The sequence below is a fragment of the Enoplosus armatus genome, chromosome 20 (genome assembly GCF_043641665.1).
Source record: "Enoplosus armatus isolate fEnoArm2 chromosome 20, fEnoArm2.hap1, whole genome shotgun sequence".
NCBI lineage: Eukaryota > Metazoa > Chordata > Actinopteri > Centrarchiformes > Enoplosidae > Enoplosus > Enoplosus armatus.
In genome coordinates, this window is record NC_092199.1 from 17435619 (window position 1) to 17457771 (window position 22153).

General features: G+C 43.6%; 1 protein-coding gene across 1 annotated transcript in view; it reads right to left on the minus strand.

Moving 5' to 3' along the window:
* fasn (fatty acid synthase) overlaps window positions 1–22153 on the minus strand; it is a 37879-nt gene that overhangs the window by 7548 nt on the left and 8178 nt on the right. Inside the window, 30 exon segments of the mRNA XM_070926576.1 lie at window positions 306–457; window positions 1306–1507; window positions 1746–1969; window positions 3201–3323; window positions 3543–3662; window positions 3776–3954; window positions 4869–5019; window positions 5183–5386; window positions 6096–6250; window positions 6977–7092; window positions 7283–7447; window positions 7614–8015; window positions 8107–8423; window positions 8813–9016; window positions 9118–9297; window positions 9423–9513; window positions 9705–9844; window positions 9972–10163; window positions 10283–10458; window positions 11018–11133; window positions 12702–12905; window positions 14078–14212; window positions 14719–14813; window positions 15663–15852; window positions 16723–16910; window positions 17564–18023; window positions 18724–18858; window positions 18960–19075; window positions 21010–21132; window positions 21403–21603. Of these exon segments, the coding sequence (XP_070782677.1) occupies window positions 306–457; window positions 1306–1507; window positions 1746–1969; window positions 3201–3323; window positions 3543–3662; window positions 3776–3954; window positions 4869–5019; window positions 5183–5386; window positions 6096–6250; window positions 6977–7092; window positions 7283–7447; window positions 7614–8015; window positions 8107–8423; window positions 8813–9016; window positions 9118–9297; window positions 9423–9513; window positions 9705–9844; window positions 9972–10163; window positions 10283–10458; window positions 11018–11133; window positions 12702–12905; window positions 14078–14212; window positions 14719–14813; window positions 15663–15852; window positions 16723–16910; window positions 17564–18023; window positions 18724–18858; window positions 18960–19075; window positions 21010–21132; window positions 21403–21603 (5456 nt within the window).

The following is a 22153-nucleotide window of genomic DNA, read 5'->3' on the forward strand; positions in this document are numbered from 1 at the left end:
AAAAATACATATAGGGAAACACAGCTAGTGTCATCTTGCAGCAGGAAACACAACATATCAACAAAGCTTTGCTACTACCTAACCTTCAGAGTTTTAGTTTTAGATGAGATTGTCTCACTATCCCAACAGCTGGGCAGCAACTATTACTGTTGGACATGGATTTTTGAGTGCCGAAGGGGTCAGAAAAATGGATTTTTACATAATGTTCATAACCAGTATTTTCTACATTTGAAAAAATGATTTCTGGTGGCTTAAAAAAAAAAAGAGTTGAGGGGGACTGATGATGAGGTGGACTGATGCATTACCATGGCTAGGTGGAAGACACCGCCCACTGGGCCCAGTACGCAGGCCTCGGTGATGAGTCGCTCTGATCCCTCCAGTGTGCTGACATCATTGGTTGACACGAGCACTTCCACATCTTGACTCTGCCATTCACGCACTCGCTTCGCCTGGTAACCTAGAAACAGTTAGAGTAAAACTTCAAATGACCAACTTTGTGATCATACTGTCATACTGATGTGAAAGATGATAAAAAATATATTATACGAATAATGTTTGTAGCTCACACTTCATATCACACAAGGTTAAATAAAGTATTGTCTGTTGTAGGTACGGACAACGTTATGTGTCTACAGGTTTGTCATGCCCACCTCATCAGAAATGGGGGAATAGCGTTAGGTGATTTCTCTTGCTACGTTAACTCTTTTATCACATTAGCTAACTTTGTTACGAAACTCATTTGTTAAATCTTTGCATTTCAAGTCTTGCAGGCCTACATGACCATTCATAGTTATAGGAATGTAAAGAGTTATACGCCCTCAGTTTCTTTTTACTGTACACGCTTGGTTTCTCTATCAGGTAGGTGTACCGCTAAATGTCCGGCCATTCCACCGGAGTGGGCGTGTACGGGTTCGCCAGTCTGGCCCCATGTTAACTTTAACCGAGTGAGTGACCATACATATTCAGAGAAACTCCTATTTTCTTCAGCCACTGTTAAAAGCCAACAAAACTTGCTAGCTAGCGTTAGCTAACGTGTTCAGGGAATTATTCTGCCTCCACCTAAGCTCCGCCTACTAAAAAACGTCATAATGTTTACTAACAGAAAAGGGGTCTATATGATTTGATTTAAATCCCTTCAGTAATATCCCCACATATTCAATTAAATGTGGACACAGGTAACATGACTCCAGATACAGACATTCTAACTTCTGCCCTTTTATACCTAACAACACTTAACTGCTTTCGATTAATCTGAATGTAACGGAGCAGCAACCTCAGCAGCCTTGTGGCTACGGAGGGACCTACCATTCCTGATGCCTGATCTGGAAGTCAGCACCAGTTTGCGGGCTCCTCTCTCTGTCAGCCACTGAGCAAGCTCCAGACCAAAGCCCCCGAGTCCACCAGTGATGATGTAGGAGTGGGAGGGGTGGCAGAAGGTGCGACAGATAGCTGGAAAAGACAAAGGGGAAGCAGTTTGGACCACTGCACCCCTCTCCTCACGACAGACCTGTGTGAAGAGACGAACCAGTAAGAGGATACATTCTGGTGTAGAGTAATATTTTGCAGTCAGTCACATAACAATTATTTGAACTTAATCAGATACTGAAGTGGAAACATCTAGGATCTTCCAGGTGTATTCAGTTTTTATTCATATTCTAAGCAGGAACCAACGGGCACTTGAGTTATTACAATCTACAGTCCTCTCACACTAATATCAAAGGCTGAAGGTCGGGGGTGAAACTGACCTGCAGGAGGACCTTGCCAATGTGCTTGCCCTGAGCCATGTATCTGAACGCATCCTCCACTTGGTCCCTCTCAAACACCGTGGTCTTCAGAGGCTGAACAACGCCTCCATTAATGCCTTCCTTCAGCAGCTGGGACACTTCCTCCCACTCCTGGTTGCCCTCTTCAAAGAGAGCGTCCAGCAGGATGCCGTGGAACGCCACATTCTTCAGGAACAGAGCCATGCCTGGGAGAGATCAACAACAACATGATGACACTGGTTAGTGCTGACCTTGTTGAAGGAAGAACCAGACCTTGGACAGTCTGCAGTCTGCATTTGTAACATCGAAAGTAACTTTTACAGATTATGCTGAGCACATTGAATGTAACACAGGTAGCCTTTCATTTCTATTTGGGTAAAGTTCTATGAAATGACAAAGACACCAAAGAACCCGCAGTATTGTGGGAAAAGGTCACTATTTATATGTAGTCAGGCACAAGTTTGTATGCTTTACAGATGCTCACCATTCACTTTCTATATATTTCTATTTGAGTAGCCTATAATGTTACATAAGGCAGGGTGCAGGGTGCAGCCACTGGGGACCAGCCATCATTTCATCTTTTATTTTTTCTCCCAGGTGGGACAATAATAATAATAATAATAATATGATGATAATAATTTATGCAGGGTGCGATTTAATAGTTTTTATAAAACCTGACTGTATCACTGCATTTGCCGGAATGTTTATTGTCCTTTCCTCATGCGGACACGTGGGGGATGCGATCATACACAACAAATAACCCACTTTTTCTAAGTGGGTTTATACACTACCCTTCAACTCTCCTGCGCCCCTCTGGGAAGGAGCGCCTCACACTTTGAAGACCTCTGGTCTAGAGTACAAAGTTTAGTACAAGGTTTTCTCTGGAAAAAGGCAAAAAAAACCCAAAAACTGCTGGTACAATGAACACTATAGACTGGGACCAGAATGAATTGATAGTATAATAAAGCGACTGTACATTTATTTACTAACTCAAAAAAAGTGTATTAAATCACCCAATTAATAACCTGTAAATGATCACAACAAGCGAATGTTTTCCTTTTACTTGATTAGAAATTAAAATAGCAGCAATATTTCACACAGAAACGTTTCTACTAGTCCTCATTTATTCTAGAGGTTTCTGGCTGTTAAAGGAAGTTTTTCCTTGTTGCTGCTGCTGTAATAATATTATAAAGAGGACGGTCTAGACCTGCTCTATATGTAAAGTGTCATGGGATGAGTTTTGTTGTAATATGGCGCTATATAAATAAACATTTAATTCAATTGAAAGTTAGGACGGCAACAAATTTCTTCTGACACTTAGAGGAAGATGTAATTACTTACTTTTATGTATTTGTAAGGATGGAAATTAAAAGGAGAAACTGACACTTGCACTGTTACTATAAGCCTGAGTGTGTGAGCCTGCGGCTACCTACTGACCGAGAGGGGAGTTGTTGGACAGGTCGTATTTGCCTATCTCCAGGAATCGCCCATGTCTGGCGAGGCAGCGAACACTGGCCTGCAGCTTCTCCTCAGCCAGAGAGTTCAGCACCACGTTCACACCTGAAACACACACACACACACACACACACACACACAAAATACAACGTATGTCACAAAAAGTGTACTTTGTGCAGTGCTACTGTAATCTGAAAGTGTAATTTACTGGTTGCTCATTCAACAAACAATTGTTTCTTACAGAGCTCAAAAACGGTAAACCGGTCTTAAAAGAAAACTCTTATTTTAGAAATACAGAGAGAATAAATTGAAATGGTGTCTGACCTTTGCCCTGTGTGTGGAGCAGGATGTGCTGTTCAAAAGAGGTATCTCTGGAGTTGGCGAAGGACTCTGCTGAGAGCTGAGGGAACCTCTTCTGCAGGTAGGCCCGCTTCTCTGCCGAGCCTAATGATAACACACACAAAATGGGTTAGGGTTAAAAAAAGAAGATTTTCACAAAATTATGACTTTCTCAGAACGAAAAAGACACAAGTCATAATTATGAGAAAAATACTAACCGACTGTGGTGAAGACTTTGCAGTTCTTGCTGAGTGCTATAGCGATGGCAGCCTGGCCGACCCCCCCTGACCCTGAGTGGATGAGAACAGTCTCTCCGGGGTGGAGCCTGCCGCGCACCACCAGAGAATAGTAGGCTGTGGCGTAGACCACTGGCACCGAGGCTGCCTGCTCCAGTGTCCTGCATGCACACAGGTGCATCATCAATATTATTTGCAATTATATAGTATTATATTTGTATTGCACTTACATTAAGAGGACAAAGAGGAGAGCAGCTTGTTTAACACCATGATGCTCACGAATACACTTCAGGGTTCAACAAATGTTTAATGAGATCTCAGATGGAACATAAGGAGCAACAACATGATCGTCTTTGGAAAATTTTAAAAACATTTTAAGGTTCAAATTTAAAGTTACACTTCAGGCCACGCCCCAAATGAATGTTGTCACAACAGCAACAGTAATCATCTGTTCCCATATCGCTCATAAGAGGGTGGCCAGAAGTACAACAAACTTCAAAAAGGGTGCTCTCCATTCTGGGGGGGTGAGGAGAGAGGAGACTCCCAGAGGAGCTTGGGGCAATGAACCACGGTGTATCCTATGCAGTGATTGGTCAGCTGATCTGATGGGGCAGTAAAAGGAGCTTGTGAACTCTGAAGCTTTTACGTGTCTTAAAAAAGGCAGTTGCTAAAAAGCTCAACCAACATACAACATTCAAGAACTGCTTATATCAATAATAATGATTCAACAACATAATAATACAATATTAGTACATTTAGTTACTACTACTGCTATACGATATATATGAAGTAGATTACTTCTTCTGCCACTGCTTTAGTTGTAGCTTCCATTGTGGTTACATTGCAAGTAAAGCCTTTGACCTCCCTGCAGTGCAGTGAATGTCTTCTGCTCCACTGTTTAATGTTTATTTAGCCTTTAGAAATCATACATTTCCCCTAAGGACCACTATGAAACTCTAGCTTTGACCTGACCTCCACCTTTTCTTTCATATGCTCCATCTACCTTGTGTATGTACACTCACACAGACTATTTCCTGATTGTAACAAACACATCATTTAAAAATGTGACACTAACCAGCTGGAGGGAACATGCCAGAGGAAGCGCTTGTCAGCGTCCACACTTGTCGCCAGGCCTTTAGCAGGCAGCAGCCCCATCACACGCCGACCGGTGGGGTCACAACCGGAAAACTCCATACCCAACATGCACTGCTGCAGAGCTAGGTCACCTACATGATGTACAATGAATAGGAGAAGTTAGTTGTCTAATTGTGGGTGCTTGATCTACAAAAAATGTGTTTGTGTAGTCTACGTAAACAATAAAACCCCTCAAGATGCTGTGGGTTACTACGGTTATAGGAACCATGGAATTCCTTGTTGTGTGTCTTCTACCTGGAATAGCGTCTGGAGGAAGTTTGCCAGTGGCCAGCATTATATCTCTGAAGTTGAGCGAGCTGTAGTAGACGCGGCACAGCTGCACGTTGGGGTTGCTGGTCACGAAGTGGCGGAGTGGCGAGGCAATCCAGCGCAGAGAAGACAGGTCACCTCGGGTTAACACGTTGACGTAGGCCTGCTCTGTCAACTCTTCATTTAGATCTGACAACCAGGAAACACAGACACGATATACGCATTACACTGAGCCAGATAAATCCCCTCTGTCAACGAGCTTTCTCTTGGTTTAAGTGACATGGTTACCAACACATGCACTTTCTACAATCTTCACAAAGAAGCGGGGGGGGTATTACCATACATCATACATACATACATTACCATACTGTTAAACAATGTGTTTAAGGCATGTCAAAGCACAGCTTCAAACAGGCAAAAAACTAAGCACATCCACGTATCAATCTGTCCACAATGAAAAAGGCTGCATTAAACCTATGCAGCTCATTCAGATTTAGAACTGTCACTGTTTATTCTGCATTAGGCCACACCGTGGTATGTGACCAGCACTGCAGCAACAATAATGATCCATGTAGGCATTACACTGTATAAAAAAAGGAATGTTGAGCAGACAAGAATGTGATGATGTAATAATATGAAGGTATGATCTCTAAAAGAACACAGCTGCTATTCTGCCACTATCAGTCTGTTGTGGTTTGACAGGTGAACCGTGGTGCTTCCCCTCGCAAAGTTCAATTCTTTCTCCACAAAATCCCCCCAAAAAATGTAGCTTGCTTCAGAACAATCCATGTAAAAGGTTTCTCACAGATAACCACTGTTAAAACTCAAATATAATAGTTGTGGTGTACAAATGAAACAGAACCACATCAGTCTAATCGATATTTTGATATTCTGGTACCGTGAGTGATGAGCTGATGCCTGAAGACGCCCCAGTGTCCGTCTCTGAACACGTTCATAACCAGATCCCCCTCCAGCACCGCCTGCATGGACTTGTGGGGCGGCTGGAGGCTCGGTGCTGCTGAAGACTCGTTCAGATTGGACACAAACGCACAGCTGGTGACGAGGAAAGGAGAAAGCAGAAAAGGGACATTATAAAAGAGAACACAGGACAAAAACCTTCGGACTGACCCAATACATGGATGAATATGTAAGCCAATGCCCACATACAACATATATATGAACATATATGTTTTGTGAATTTTTATATTGTGTGAAGGCCAACATTCTGTTACTGTGACAACACTAGTACAGGAGTATGTATGGTAGAGTATTTTACAATTGTATATACACTGACAACCCCCACCGACCCCCACCCACATACAATTACAAAAAATGGGTAAAAGCAACATACTTATTTTGAAATATCTTTATGTATATTTCATTATATTCATTGTATAAAAAACAATAACAGCACAGAACAATTAACTGTACAATAAACCCAAATATTGAACTTAACACCTGCAGGAAGATTGAGTAAAACTACTTTTGTATAAAATTCTGAACAGACTATTTCCTGTGGAGATTACAATGCATCAGACAATTTTGCCTTATATCTTTAGGAACACAATTCTATGTCCGTATTATGATTTTCTTTTAATTTCACTATCATACATACGTTTAATAGTTTAAAAAAAACTTACCCTTCTTCAGAGAAATTAATTAAATGCATGTATATTATATTTTGTATGTATGAAAATTTGTACACCCTTAAAATCAAGAGGGCTTTGGCGACCCCTGATGGGGGTCAGGAACCTCTGTGGTAGAAGATACATGTCCTACCGTATTCGGTTGCCTCCTGGCTCCTGCCGTAGACAGTTGACCATTCCCACAATGCCACAATGAGCCTGAGAGGCCGTCAACCACACTGGGCCATCTGACGACTCGGCCATCGTCGCCTGCAGCACAGATACCCACACAGTTACGACTAATGTCACACTTGTAAATGATGACTGACGCCACAAGGAAACACTATTCTGACCTACTTTGAGGGTGTTATACATTCTGTTCTGACCTGAAAACAGTATTTCTGGTCACTGTTGGATATTTCAAAAGCCAGACACACACACAGAAGGTTATGGAACCCACCTTGAGTGTTTCCACCCACTTGTAATCGGTGCTGTCCACGGTTAGGAAAACGGGCTGTTTGCTTGGAGACCCGCGGCGACAAAGAAAGAGGGCCGAGCCATAAAAAGACTTCCTGACAGCCACCAGGCTGAGGGAGGCCTCGGAGAACACCGTCTCCCACTCAGCCTGGTGAGGAGAAGGAGATAATATCAGCAAAACATCTCAGCATGTTACAGATCAATCTCACTTCTTTTACTTCTTTCTTTGAGCTTCCAGCTTCGGGGGTGTTAAAATCGAGCAGCTTGACGCTCGCTAAATGTTCTCATATGTTTTGAACACTGTCTCCACTGACCTGTGTGAGCAGTCCTCGCTGGCTGCTGCTCTGAGCGGTGCTGGAGAGGAACGCAACCGTTTCCCCAAGAGTCTCTCCCTTCAGCAGGGTGTGGAGGAGAACGAACCCCCCTTGTTTGGCTCCAGAAGCCAGATTTTCCACCAGTAGTCTAGGGTCCGTCCTCAGAGGGCCCCAGGCGTGGTTACACACCACCAGGTCTGCCCCTCCTACTACACCTCCAGGAGCCGGGCCCATCAATGGGTCCCACTGAGCTGAAGTGACCGCTAGCTTCTCCATGGTGTCCTGGTGGGGGGTAAGGAGTTCCACGTTGGTTGCCGTGGCGGTGTAATCCACGTGCAGCATGGGCTGGATGTTGAGGAGGGCTACCACGCGAGAGAAGAGCTGGCCATCGTTGGAGAGAGCCTGACAGTGGTCGGAGAGGTGGAGACGGTTGGAGACTGTAGCATAATTCAGCCATTCTGCAACAGGATGACATTTGCCAGATCATTCTTACCTCCAGGACTTTGATCTTGCCAGTCATGCTGTTTTCTATGGTGGTGTCCAGGCAGTGTCTGAGGGCCGGGTTGTCTAGCAGGCCCTGTAGCAGGCTGTCCTGCAGTAGACACGTCCTCTCCTTCTCCACTGTCTGTTCTAGCTCGGATTGAAGGTTCCCGTTCAGCTCCAGGCTGCAGAGCAGGGCCAGCAGCCGCACCAGGCCGGGCTCAGAGGGTTCGGGACTGGGTAAAGGACCGTCTGACTCCCCTTGTAGCCCGGGGATGGAGAGCTTGACGCCGTGAGGGGCCAACTTTTGCTGCAGCCTGTGGATTAAACCTGGATGGAGACACAAAGAGTTAGGACGAGTACAGGCAGATGATACAAAAAAAAGAAATGCACTGATCGTTAACATTTTGTTGATTTCATAGAGCATGCTTTTTACTTCCTTGCTTTACAGAACAACTCAGGTATGTCCAATATAACAAAAAATATCAAACATTGTAATAAGAAGACAGTAAGTAAAAAATGCCACTGACCTTTTAAACATAATTTGTCTACAAATCATGTTCTTGGGAAAACTATTTTTTTTTTATAATACTAGTAAGACTGAAAGCTAACACTAATGGCTGCTTCATCCCACAAAAGTCAACAGTGTTAAAAAAAAATTATCAAAAATTATCAAAACAAAGAAATCAAAGAAATCAAGCCGCCAGCGTTCGTCGTACCTTTGCAGAGCCTCAGCTGCTCTGCAAGTTTCCCATTGGCTGTCAGGCACTCTGTTTCCACATAGGGAACAAACACAAACTCCTCCAGGGTGGGGGGACTCTGCTGCTGCTGCCGACGGGGGGCCACGGTGGCGTGCAGACCGCAGATCTGGACTCCACCAGCAACAATGTTGTCAAGACAGTGGTTTACGTGGACGTCCACGGCTACGGGAACGAGAGAGAGAAGCGAGTCTGTGTAGATTCTTGTGCAGACACAGATTATGGAAAATCCATTTGGAATAGATTGATTACACACAAACGCACACCTTGCTTTCCGTCAGTGTACTCGCAGACCTTCTCCAGATGGACAGCCGGATCAACACACACCGAGCGGATCCTGGTCGGCAAACGCAGACTACGACCCGACAGGCCGACCACGATCATCTGGAGCATGGTGTCCAGAAAGGTCACCCAGTTTCCTGTCCACTGCAGTTTACCGCTGTCTCCTAGAAACCGCCGATCACACAGTGACAGTGTCCAATCAGCAAATGTATAGTGCATTATAACAAAATGAATGACAGAAAACCAATGACAACTAATAAAAAAAGCTTCAAAAACACACCACTGTTACCTGCATTGTTGGACTCTAAGATGCCTTGGAAAGTCTTCCCATAGTCGTAGCCACGCAGTCGCAGCTCTTTGTAGATATCATGTGTCGTGAGCTTCATTTTGGGGTCGCCATCGTCGTTGGTGGCTTGTCGACTTATCTGACTCCGGAATGAGTCGAGGGCTGAGTCCTCCAGAATGCTCACCTTACCTATAAAAAAAAAAAAATCACGTGTGAATAAGACCAGGACAAATCACGACAGAGACACTAGGGCTTGCAAAAGGTACTAAATGACATGACGCAGACCAGAAGTAATTCATTTAAATTCCAATTTAATAGGATGTCTGGCCTGAACCACTACCTACCACTGACAGCCAGGTTTCCGTTCTCTGACACCTCAAACTTGTTGGTGGCAGGCATGAGACGTACTTCCAACTGGACAGAGCCTTAGAGTAACAGAAGACAGCAAAATCAGATGGACATTGAACAGGAAGGCAAACAGCTCATCAGTCCATCACAATCAAACACCTCCAACCCCCCCCCGTGATCACACCTCTGTTGCTCTGCTCTCACCTGTCTTTGGCAGGATGGTGGCCCTGTGGATGGTGATGTCCTCAAAGGTTACAGGGGTGGTTTCCATGACGGCCCCCAGACTTCTCAGCAAGGTACGCCAGGCCAGCACCAAGTAACCCGTCGCCGGGTAAAGGACGCGCCCATCAATGCAGTGTCCAATCAGGTAGTAGTCTGTGGACTCTGGGTTTATGTCTGTTGTTGGTCAGGGAGAGTTGGACACAGAAGAACACCACAAGTGGTCAAAATAAATAACAAAGCGCTGTTTTTCTTAATATGACACAAGAAGGTACACGCAGAGCTGCTTTTCTTACCGATGTTATAGACAGTGGCAGAATTGGATGCTCCTGAACCAGAGGAAAAATCCTCTACCTTGGGGACATCCCAGGTCTGGGCATGGTCCCATTGTACCAAGGGGGAGATAAGAGGGGTACCAACCGGCACAGGGTACTTCACTGCTGGGCAGAGGCTGTTAACATTCACGTTGACGCTAAAGCGAAAGAAACAAAACAAAAAAAACAAAAATCTAATATTAGCAATCTGAAACCCATCCAGAACATCCAGGTCCCCCCAAATACATTAAGGGCTTGTGTTCATATAGCGTTAATGAGGACAGAGGCACCCAGCAATGTTTTTCAGCGTGTGGCCACTCCGAGTACTTAAAGTTGAAAATCTCTGAACTTTTCAGAAAAGCGCTGGTGTCGTCACTGTCACACCTTTTCTGGAAACTACACATCGTATAGTCCTATTAGATGGGGGCGGGACTTGTCCAAGAAAATGGAGGAGAGGCTTGTTCTGGCCGTGTGCGCCTCTCCTGAGATTTATGACAGAAAACCCCATTTGAAGGAGCAGATTGTTGCTGTTCAGTGTTGTGCTTTTATCACCCTACATGTTGTTAGCTTGCTGTTCGCTGTGTAGTCACCCCTCAATTAACATAGCATTCAGATATTGTTGTCACAGAAACAAAAATCCACGTGCTGTGCTACATGTGCACAAGCCCTAATGCACCAAAAGTCACTAAATGCAGACCGAGTGAGGCGTTTACTGACCCGTTCATATGGATTTTGCCAATGTGTGAAAGGAAGAACTCGAGGTTGTTGGCGTGGCCTCTCTTCATCAAAGGGAGGATGGAACACGTGTGCTTCAGGCTACGCTTCAGGATGGCCTGTGAAAGAAAACATATGAGTTGAACGGTGGAAGAGAAGATAAAGAGAGAAGATGCAGGCAGTAAGACACAATGTGATTGGACAGGGCTGACTAGCTGACCCTTTTAAATTATACACATTTATATCACGTTTATTTACTATTCAAGCTATATTTATTGTTTAACTGACTTGCCAGAGTTTACTTACAGCCTACTGCGAATGGCTTTTTTGATAAATATCATTATGAGATTCAAGCTATTTATCAATTTTGGCATCATGTTCTTGTAAAACCTATAGCATAGTCAGCTATATTATACTATCTACTACATCTTACGATTTAATATTTAAAATCGAAACTTTCAGACCAACTACAACACATCTTCTTAAATGTCGCACTTGGGGTCGTCCTAGCTGAGAGTCATCATACAAGTCCTACTCTGAGGTAGGAGGGTATTTAGTCCGAGTTCAACTTTGAGCATCATTCCTAGGAGGGATTCTGAGATGCTTGATCAATACAGGTCCTAGTGCACATTGTATAGGCGGCTGTGAGTCTTGAGCTTCCCAACCGTTTTCTTAAGGGACCCCTATTCTGGCATTGTATATACAGTGACGACCCCCATCGCCCCCCACCCACATAAAAAAGGGAAAAAGTAGCCTACCTCTTCTGGAATATCTTTATGTATATTTTATTAAATTCATTGCATAAAAAACAATAACAGCACAGAACAATTAACTGTACAATTAACCCAAATACTGAACTTAACACCTGTAGGAAGTTTGAGTAAAACTACTTTTGTACGAAATTCTGAACAGACTATTTCTTGTGGATATGACAATGCATCAGACTTTTCCTGATATTTTTAAGAACACAATTCTATGTGTGCACTATGATTTTCTTTTAATTTCACTATCATACATACGTTTTAATAGTCCAAGCAACCTGGCTTTATAATAAATAAATACGATTGAAATTATTTAAATGCATGTATATTATATTTTATACATACAAAAATTCTTACACACTTAAAATGAAGAGGGCTTCATGTCCCCCTGTGGAACTTTGGCGACCCCTAATGGGGGTCGGGACCCCCAGGTTGGGAACCACGGCTTTTAACAGTCTCTAAACTAAACAAAAGGTCTATGGTATTTGGACATTAATCAGAACCATCAGACAGCAGTGGCAGGCCAATACAACACCATCCACCAAACTACACTGTATACAATATATACAGCAAGCTCATTATTTTCAATTAAACAAATATAATGGGCAAATATTACATTTTCATTTCACTGCAAATTCAATAAGTGAAATGTTGCTAAAGTATAAAATTAAATGCAAAATAATCAACTCTATTTTATTTGCCTTTCCCAATGGACACACATGGGCATGCAATACACACAGTTCACCCCTCCCCCTTATCCCACCTCCAGCTACCAATTCAAGTAAATTTGTATAAAAACGAGAATAGATGTATAACTCCGTGCCAAATAATGAAGTTTGCTTCAATGATACACTGTTTATGTGTGTCCAAAGTGCTCAAACCGCTGCTTTTCAGGAGTGATGTTGAATGTTACACGCTGAGCGTACCTGCAGCAGAGCATGAGGCGCGATCTCCACCACCACAGCATTTTCGGGCACCATACGGAGGCCTTCCTGGAACAACACTGGGCTCACCAGGTTGTTGACGTGATAGTCAGCTGAGCTGTACAGAGCCAGAGGAGATTCCCACTCGGACTGAGGGATGCTGGTGCTCACCCAGCGGGGCGAACGCTGCCGCGGCTCCTTGATCACCTGCGCACAAGACGTTGTTTTATGTTATTTATTAACATTCAAATATGTGCCACACAGCATGAAACCTGATCTGCATCAAGCAGCTTGGTTCTTTTAGTTGGAATATATAATAATGATATTAATTATCTGATGTGCAGTGAAGAAAGACAAAGGTTCTAGACATAAAGCAGCCAAAACATTCATCATGCTGAATTTGCAGGATACAAAACACTCTCTCTCAACACAGTCACTGTAAAGGTGTTCCTACATATGTGGGTCCAGAAGTCTAACAATACTAACCTACAGCTTATCCAATATTCCGATACATGCTTACTCTGCTCAGTGAACACATCAGACAATGACTTCCACTACTACACCTGGCTCTACCCACCAACTCATTACTTCTGGAGACAAGTCACTGATGAGCTGTGGCATCCCTCTGTCTGCTCGGTGACCTCTCAGCTAACAACTAGGGCTGGAAGGAATCAATTGATTCATCTAATGATTAATCGATGAATCTTTTAGTCTAGAAAAAGTAAAAGATTTGTGAAAAATGCTCGTCACAGTTTCCCAGAGCCCAAAGTGACGGCTTCAAATAGCTTATTTTGTCCAACCAACACTCCAAAACCCAAATACTCTTCATTTACTGTTATGAACGACAAAGAAAAGCAGCACATTTAAGTAGCTGGAACCAGCAAACGTTAGACATTTTTGCTTGAAAAATTAGTTGGCAACTAATTTACTTTCGATCGATTAATCGTTGCAGCTCTACTATCAGCCCGCCCGTCCAGACCTACAAACCCACTCACTGCCCTAGCCATCACCAAGCAAACTATCCTGTTAAACTGGAAAACACGAAACACAACCTTCTTTTCTCCATCACTTACATTATTTTATTTATTTATCGTCCCCCGACTCCATCCATCTTTTGCTCCATCTTGACTGTTCACCTGTCTACTCGTATGTCTGAGTGTCTTGCTCTCTGTCCGTCCATCTGCCTGTCTGTCTGACCATCTGTCTGTCTATTACTGTCCCCGTCTGTGAAAATATGTGTATCATTCACAAATGGTTTGGAAGGTGGGCGTGAGAGGGCAGGAAGGGAACGAGGGGAGGGGTAGGGTAAGGAGGACTTTACCTGGGTCTGTAATATGTGCACAAAGTTGAATAAAGAAAACACAGCAGGAGCTATGTACCTTCTTCAGAGCAGCCAGCAGGGTTGGAGCGATGGAGGCCATGTAGTAGGAGTGGAAAGCAACGCCAGCGCTGCGCACCTCCTTTGCAAACACTCCCTGCTCCTTCAGCTCGGACACATATTTACTGATTGCTTCCTGATGACACACGCACACGCACACGCACACACACACACACACACACACACACACACACACACACACACACCACATTGACATTTTTACATTGTTTAAAGCATCCTGGCGTCTTTAGTGTCGTTACTGCCATGCTAGTTAACAACTAGCTGTTGGCCAACTACTATATTCTTGTTCCCTCTTCTCTTCCTGTTGCCATCTGTCAGAAAAAGTTACAGTTTCAATCTAAAAGTGAAGGTTAGCTATTTTTCCAGCTACTCATCTGTAAAATAAACACAGCACTGGTGACATATTACAAACTTTCCAACTTGTAGGATACAGGTGACTAAACCTGCACAATAAGCACAGTTAAAAAATCAACACCACAGTGAGCAAATGGAAATGCAAACGTACGTAATACCATACGTAAAAGCAAGTTCAGACTGTGTAAAGCTCAGGTTCTCTGTGCGTTAACGGGGCTATAAAAGACTAAAAAAGAAAAACAAAAAGAGTCTGATAGAATGTTCAACCTGAGGACCAGAGATAGTGACGGTGTCCTCGGCGTTGTGGCAGGCTGGGACCACCCCCTGAGGACACTGAGCCAGACACTCCTGCCAGGTCAACCCTGGAACACAGACGGCAAGCAACTAGGTCAAATATGTGCAAAAAAATACATAAAAACAAACAGTGAAAAAACACTGTGCCGCCCAATATATATAACAGTAGTTTACTCCATAGTAAGTAGTACATTGCTAAGTCTAACATCTATCAAATGCAACAGATTGCATTGTGGGTTTCCACCTTTTCCTAACTAATACACCTATGGACAAACGTATACAGTGTCTGCGCAGAGGACAGTACAGTGGGATTGTTAGCAAAACGCAGTGTCCATGCCATGTACACAACTTATTACCAGTTATAAGTCTGCATGACGCAACATAAAATTGAGACCAGTGAGCCTCAAAAAAATCATGGAAAAATCTGCTGCTGTCAGACAATCAAAACAAACACAGATAAATTATTAGATTTGTTTTGATGAAAATCCCAAGAAATGAGCCATATCTACAGAAAAAAACACTTGCCTGACCAGTAACGTCAGCCAATATTACCGTCATTTTCAGTGATTGAAATGTCAGTGATGTCTCCAAAACAGTATATCCTAGAACTGGTCTTTCTGTTGTGTAAAGGCTTGTTGAACAGTCAACATCAGAGAAAAATATCAAACCCTCCTTGCCAGGATCATCTATTTTTGAGGAGATATTTTGGCTGAAATATAGACTTTTGAAACCCTGACTGATGGATTAAAGTTCTTCCAAATGGATTGTAGCATTTCAGAATAGAAACTTACAGTTGACACACTTGGACTATGAAGGTTTTCAGTCCAAACAAGCACATTTTACAATGAATTCCTTCTCTTCTTTTTTCATGAAACAGCTGTTGAAATGTGGTAAAGAATGCACTCTCTCTCTCTTACCGACCGCAGCCATGCCTCCTGGAGGGAGGTTGGCCTCCTTGATGCAGCGGCCTCTCCAGTAGGCAGCCAGGATGGCCTCGCTGTGACTGAGGGACCCGTCAGCGTAGCCACAGGCCAACTCCCCCACTGAGTGCCCCACGATGCCATCAGGCTGCAGACCCATCTTGGTGAGCAGGTCGATCTCGGCTATCTGTAAGGAGGTGAGCCACAAAACACACATGGGAATGTTTTTACATAACTGTATATGAGCAGTTCCAAAAGTCATCATTGAACTATGTAAAAGACCTTTCATGTATGTTGTTCCCACTGCATGGAACCTTCTGCTACTAGACTTGATCTCTCTCTACAAGTTGAACCCACTGCTGCTGTAGGGCATATTTATTTTAATAGCACGTCTTCATGTGTTAACTCTGTAGACCCCATGGCGCCCGTCATTTTAAAACCATTCCCAGAGTGTCAAAACAAGGAAAATAGTTATTATTTTATATATAGTATTATCTGGGCCAGGTCACTCTTGAAAAAGAGAGATTTTTAGCTGCAAGCGGCAATGAGCGGGCACCCATTTGCACACATTTACTGGAGGTCGCCTGACATGGACTTTCATGAATATTGGACATTGCATGAAGGAGTGGCGCACTAAATTATACATTATGTTGCTGTATGTCAAGTGTAGACCACACAATGTCAATTTGATGTAAACTGAACGATGTTTGTCACATTCATCGACTTCCTGAAATGGTTCCCGGGACCCGGGAAAGCTGTCATGGTAGAATATACACAGACATGCTGGGGTTCAGTGTTGTGTTCTTTGCTCATTGTTCTTTACCAGTAGTGGAGTAGTGGAACAAAATACAGATAAGTGAAATCAAGATATGGAAATATATGATCAAATGGATTCAGAATCAGAATAAACTCCTTGAGATAAGATATAGCACATATCATATATCAAAGCTCCGAGGTACAAGTCTGTAACTTGCATGAAATAACTAACATACAACAGCACTTTGTGTTAAAAGTTCCACCATATGGTCCACGTGGAAAACATGCGCCTCCACTCTACCTGTATGGCGGCGAGGCCGACGAAGGCGTGAACAGTGTCTTCAAAAGTGGCTTCGTCTGCCTCCATGAGCAGGCGAGACACAACCAGGCCGGTGTCCTTCAGGGCGGCGTCTGACCGCAGGACGGACTCTCTGAAATCCGGTAGCTGCATGAGACTGCGGCCCATACCTGCCCACTGTGTTCCCATACCTGTTGATGCAATGAAATGAAAAGTCATGCACCTTCATCCAGCAATACATCAGCTACTGAAAAACACCCATCTGTCTGATCTGAGCTCCATTCCAAAAGGTAAGAGTTACTGTTTGAGCCATTGTGGGGTTCTTTATTCTTTTCTCTTTTGTTTTTTTGAAAACCACTGATGAAATATATATAAATATTTCTGTCAATGTTAGATATCTTCTTTTAAAATTGATATATTAATAATATTAACAAATTACAGTGTTTCCAAAGGCACATAAATCAGTTGCTCAAGTCTACAAAAATATTTAATGGGTTGGTTCACCCTAATCCTCACTTAACACTGGTGGTATCTTTTCCATGCAGAGTTTTATTTGTCCAGGAATGGAGATGTGCCTCTGGGATTTCCGTTTCCCCCCAATACAATGGAAGTGAATGGACTTTCCTTCCACAGCATTGAAAAATTGCCTTTAGAATAAATCAACAGCAACATCTCTTTCCAGAAACAGATAATCCACAAACTGAACTGTGAACTATTTCCATTGGGAATTTTACAAAAACTGGAGACATCTTACTCTATAGATGATAAAAAGCAATTACTAGCCAACCTATAGATCAGTTAAGCTGAAACCTGTTGGATTTCATCTATTTGTTTGATGACTCACCTGAGCAGACGTACCAGAGCGGCCTGGCAGCGGCTTGCGCCTGCTGCACCTCCGTGATGTCACTCTGAGAGCCAATCAGTGTGTAGCCTCGGTAGGGCATGCTGGCGATGGGAACTCCTGACACATGATTCAGTAAAGAGAGGAAGCTGTCATCCGCAGCGCATTCCTTCCCCTTTTGGAGCATGGCTTTCACCGCGGCCTCTGTACGGCCGCAGACCTGAAGCACCCTGGGAAGCGTCCTGGGCGGCGGCGCATCAGTGGGTTTCTCGGCTGGACGGAGGATCACGTGAACATTTGAACCCCCGAATCCAAAGGAATTGATGCCCACAATGCCGCCTCGGACGGGAATAGGCCGGTCGACGACTTGAACCCGACCGTCGGTGAGGGCGGGGATGTCAGTGTTGGGGCTGTTGAAGTGCAGGTTGGGAGCCCAGACTCCTCGCTCCAAAGAAAGCACCACCTGTGTGTGGGATGAAAAACAACCAACAAAATAAAAGCACAGACGAAATGAAGAGCATCCCTTTAGTGTGGCTGAAATAACAAAAATAGCTCATTATTCCTTTTCTCTTTAGTTGATTTGGTATCAAAGATGCCCTACCTACTTTCTTTCTGAAAATAAACTGCAGTCAAGATCACTGTAACACACAGTATATCATCTCCTATGAAGAAATGAAGGAAATAAAATCAACAAGCGTCCCTTGTGCTCACAGTGGTCATTAATTAAGGCTTCACTTGCATCAGTGATGCAAGCTGTGAGAAAACATCACATCATTCAACTTGTCAGCTTGTCGCTGTTTTGCAGCAGTGACGCCGCATCCTCTCGTGCACATTTCTCTGGAAATGTCCGGTCATGTCGGAAAGAAAAGCTGTGAAAACTTTAACGTCACCTCTGTGAATCAATTTAAACAGCCCGATGAAGCCAACGTATGTTACGTATTCTATGGCTGAAAAAGCCAGAGCTGTGCGTCGTAATCTCCGATATAATTCTTTGTGTCAAGACTATAAAGATCAGAGAGGCAGTGGGGTGCAGCAAGAAGAGGCTGTGACGGCAGGTTTCTCACCCCACCTTCCAGGGTGAACATTCAGAAGAGGTAGAAACATTTTGACTGCAGACATGGCCTGAAAATACAAACAACAAAAAAAAGGTCTCTCACTCTCACCTTTGCCAGGGCAGCCAGACCGGAGGCCGGTTCTGGATGGCCCATGTTGGACTTGGTGGAGCCAATAAGGAGAGGCTCTCGCTTTGACTGACAAAACACGCCGACGATGCCGTTCACTTCCTGTGGGTCGCCAACCTGCATGTAGAGAGCAGAGACGCCACAGAGGTAAGACACTCCTGGTGATGTGTGTGTGAAGGTGACTAAAATGTGTAGCATGTGACGGTGTGTGCAAAGACCTTTGTTCCGGTGCCGTGGGCTTCGATGTACTCCACTTGCTCAGGAGTTATATTCACCTCTTGGTAGAGAGAACGAACCAGCCTCTGCTGCATCTCCCCCGAAGGAAACGTTACGCCTGAGGGACCAAGAGGAGTGTGTGAGGACGAGTACGGTACACCATACCATAACTGCACTTACACATTTTCGTCACAGACATTCAAAAGTTGATATTTCTGTTCAAACCTGAGGTTTTTTAGATTGCCGTTTCTGAGATGTACCCCGATAAGACCTTACAGTGATGTTGAAAGAATGTGTGCAATTCAAGATGCTATTTGAGTTCCTTTCTCTATGCAACAATATTGCTTAACCCTCTAGACCCCAGTAGAATTCTAGAACCCTGCTGCAGTTCACTGAGACCCCTCACTTAAATGAGCAGTTTCCTACTTAATCCAAACAGACAGCTTTATCTAAAAAACATTAAGACACTGATACTCACAAGTTGTTTTCATTTTAAAAAACATAACTTGCTCTTTAATTTCATACCAAACATGTGGCATGTGTAGTTTTTTAGACTGAGTTTGATTCAACACATTTACAACAACAAATTGCACTGAAACTCTTATAAATAGCTATTTCCTATAACTTTCTCATATCTTCCTCACACACACTTTGAACGAAACGTGTGATCCACAACATTTCTCTCCGTCCTGAGTCAACATTCAGAGTCTGACAACAAAACAGACCCTCCACTGGATAACGCTAGGCTTTCAAAATAAAAGAGAAATGTCCCACACGGCAATGTTATTAGAACAAACAACAGTGATGTGGAAGCATGTTGTGTCTTTGGTGACTTATATGAGAAAAAAAAAGGCTGAATTTATATGTGGAAAAGTTGCGGCGGTGCAGTCAGTCCTCCCTACCGACTGTTTATTGTACTGCGACAGCCTAGAAGGTCCCGCTGTCCTGAAGGTGATTTTGAGCAAAAAACTTGAACTTGCAGTGTCTTTGGTGCTTTCCACGAAGGTCAGGGTCTCTCTCACAACACAATCTTACATCAGATTATAAAGACGATGGTTTCTTACATTTACAAGTGGAAACCAAGTGGGAATGGAGAAAAGTCAGATGTCAACGTTACAATGTGTATTTCCGATTATTGATGACAACTTGAAGTATCTACAATACAAAGTTCAGGCCTTTATTTTCCGTGTTTTGACACTCTGGGAATGGTTTTAAAATGACGGGTGCTCCCGGGCGCTATGGGGTCGAGAGGGTTGAAGGAAAACTAGGGTTTTATTACAACATGGATTATATTTTGGTATCTCTGGCCAAGTTAATTGCAGTGACGTCACTAAAAATAGGTCCAACAAGTCAAGAAACACGAGCAGTCAGGTGTCCAAACAGGTTGTAAACACAGCCGACAGTTTATCCAGGTTATTTAAATCACTCGGGAGATAAAAACTGAAAATGAGTGCACCTAAAATGTCAGTAACAATCTTAATTGCACACAATTACAGTAAGTGCAGTAGGTCAAAGTTGTGAACATTTGGGTTACAGTTTTACTTTTCACCTTCATTTTCCAACTAATCTGATCCTCTAACGTGCCCCTTCTGACTTTCTTTTTTATGTCACCGTGTTCTCCAATTCCTCGCAAGTAAATAAGTGGGTACAGTATTATTATTACTGATAAAAATTGTCAGAGGTACAAAAATAAAACCCAGTTTGCAATAAACTTAAACATAGTTTTCCTGTAACCAAACTGCAGAAATGATGGCAGCCACCATAAAGGTTCCTGCCTTGAAATCTCTTTTTTTGGACAACAGATCATACATTGACCTGAACGGAATTAGGGGGAAAAAAGGTGACTTTATCTTCTTTTCAGAAGTATTGTGAACTTGTGAGTGTGCCATCAAGATAACCTGAATAATCCACAGGACTGAAAATCAATCTGCAACTATTCTGCTAACTGATAAGTCCTTTTTAAGTCAAACTGAAATAACATTCATACGGTGGTGGAAGAAGTGTTCAGAGTAGAAATACCGTCGTCACAGGGATGTTAACTTTGCTCCTCACCCTGCTCTTTGTATCCATCTGTGTTGTTGCCAGCGTTTACCACTGTGGCGTAGACCCTTCGGGCCACCGACCGCTTGGTCAGCAGCACTGCCACTGCTGCCTCAGAACGGCAGTATCCGTTTCCTGGCCAACAGAATGATAAAAAATAGAAACTTCATATATACACATATGTACACAGAGTGCATCAACAAGTGTAAATAATACATCATGCACAGTTAGATCAATATGACTCGAAGACTGTAAGCAAATGGTGACGATGGAGAAACAAGCTTTAAGATAAATAGGTGTGCAGATGAAAAACGACGCTGAGCCAGATGCAACAAAGGTCTCCAGCCGGATTCCACCGGTAGACATTGCTGTTCAAAGGGGGGGGCCCCACTGACTTTCTTTTACCTGATGAGTCAAAGGACTTGCAGGTCCCCTCAGGACTGAGCATGCCCAGTTTCATGAACTGCACCGAGGTGTTCGGCTTGAGCAGCAGGTTGACTCCCCCCACCAGAGCGGCATCACACTGGCCCTGGCGAATGGCGTGGAAGGCGTTCTCTAAAGCCAGCAAGCTGGAGGAGCAGGCTGTGTCGATGGCGGTACTGGGGCCTGGACAGGGAGATGGAAGGGGGTGGATTAAATTAGAGCGAGAAACCACATCTGCAGAAAAGGATATCCAGGGATACAGAGGAGTACGTGGAACGGTTCAAGTTGACTAAATGACATTCACTTCAGACTAGAAAGCACTCAGACCAAACAATCCTCTAAATCATAGGTCACTAACTGGCGGACCGCGGTCCGAGTCCGGACCCAGACGCCGTCCTATACTGACCCGGACCTATAATCAATAAATGATTAAGGGATTTTAAATTTTGACGGGGCGCTTCTATTTTAACTGGCGCAGCTTTTCTAGTCTTTACTGCACTGTTTCAGCAGATCAGGAAACTCACAGGCCAATTGCATATGAGTTAAGCCAGCCCACGTGATGCTACTCAGCCAATCAAATCTGTGCATTCCAGGCGCTAAACATTGCGACTCTGAATACAGACAGATGAGAGAGGTGAGAGGCGAGTGGCAGATGATAAGACGAGTATTTATTTTCTCTATTTTATTTTTAAATGCAGCCCTCCTTTAACTTAGTGAGAGAAGAACATTATAC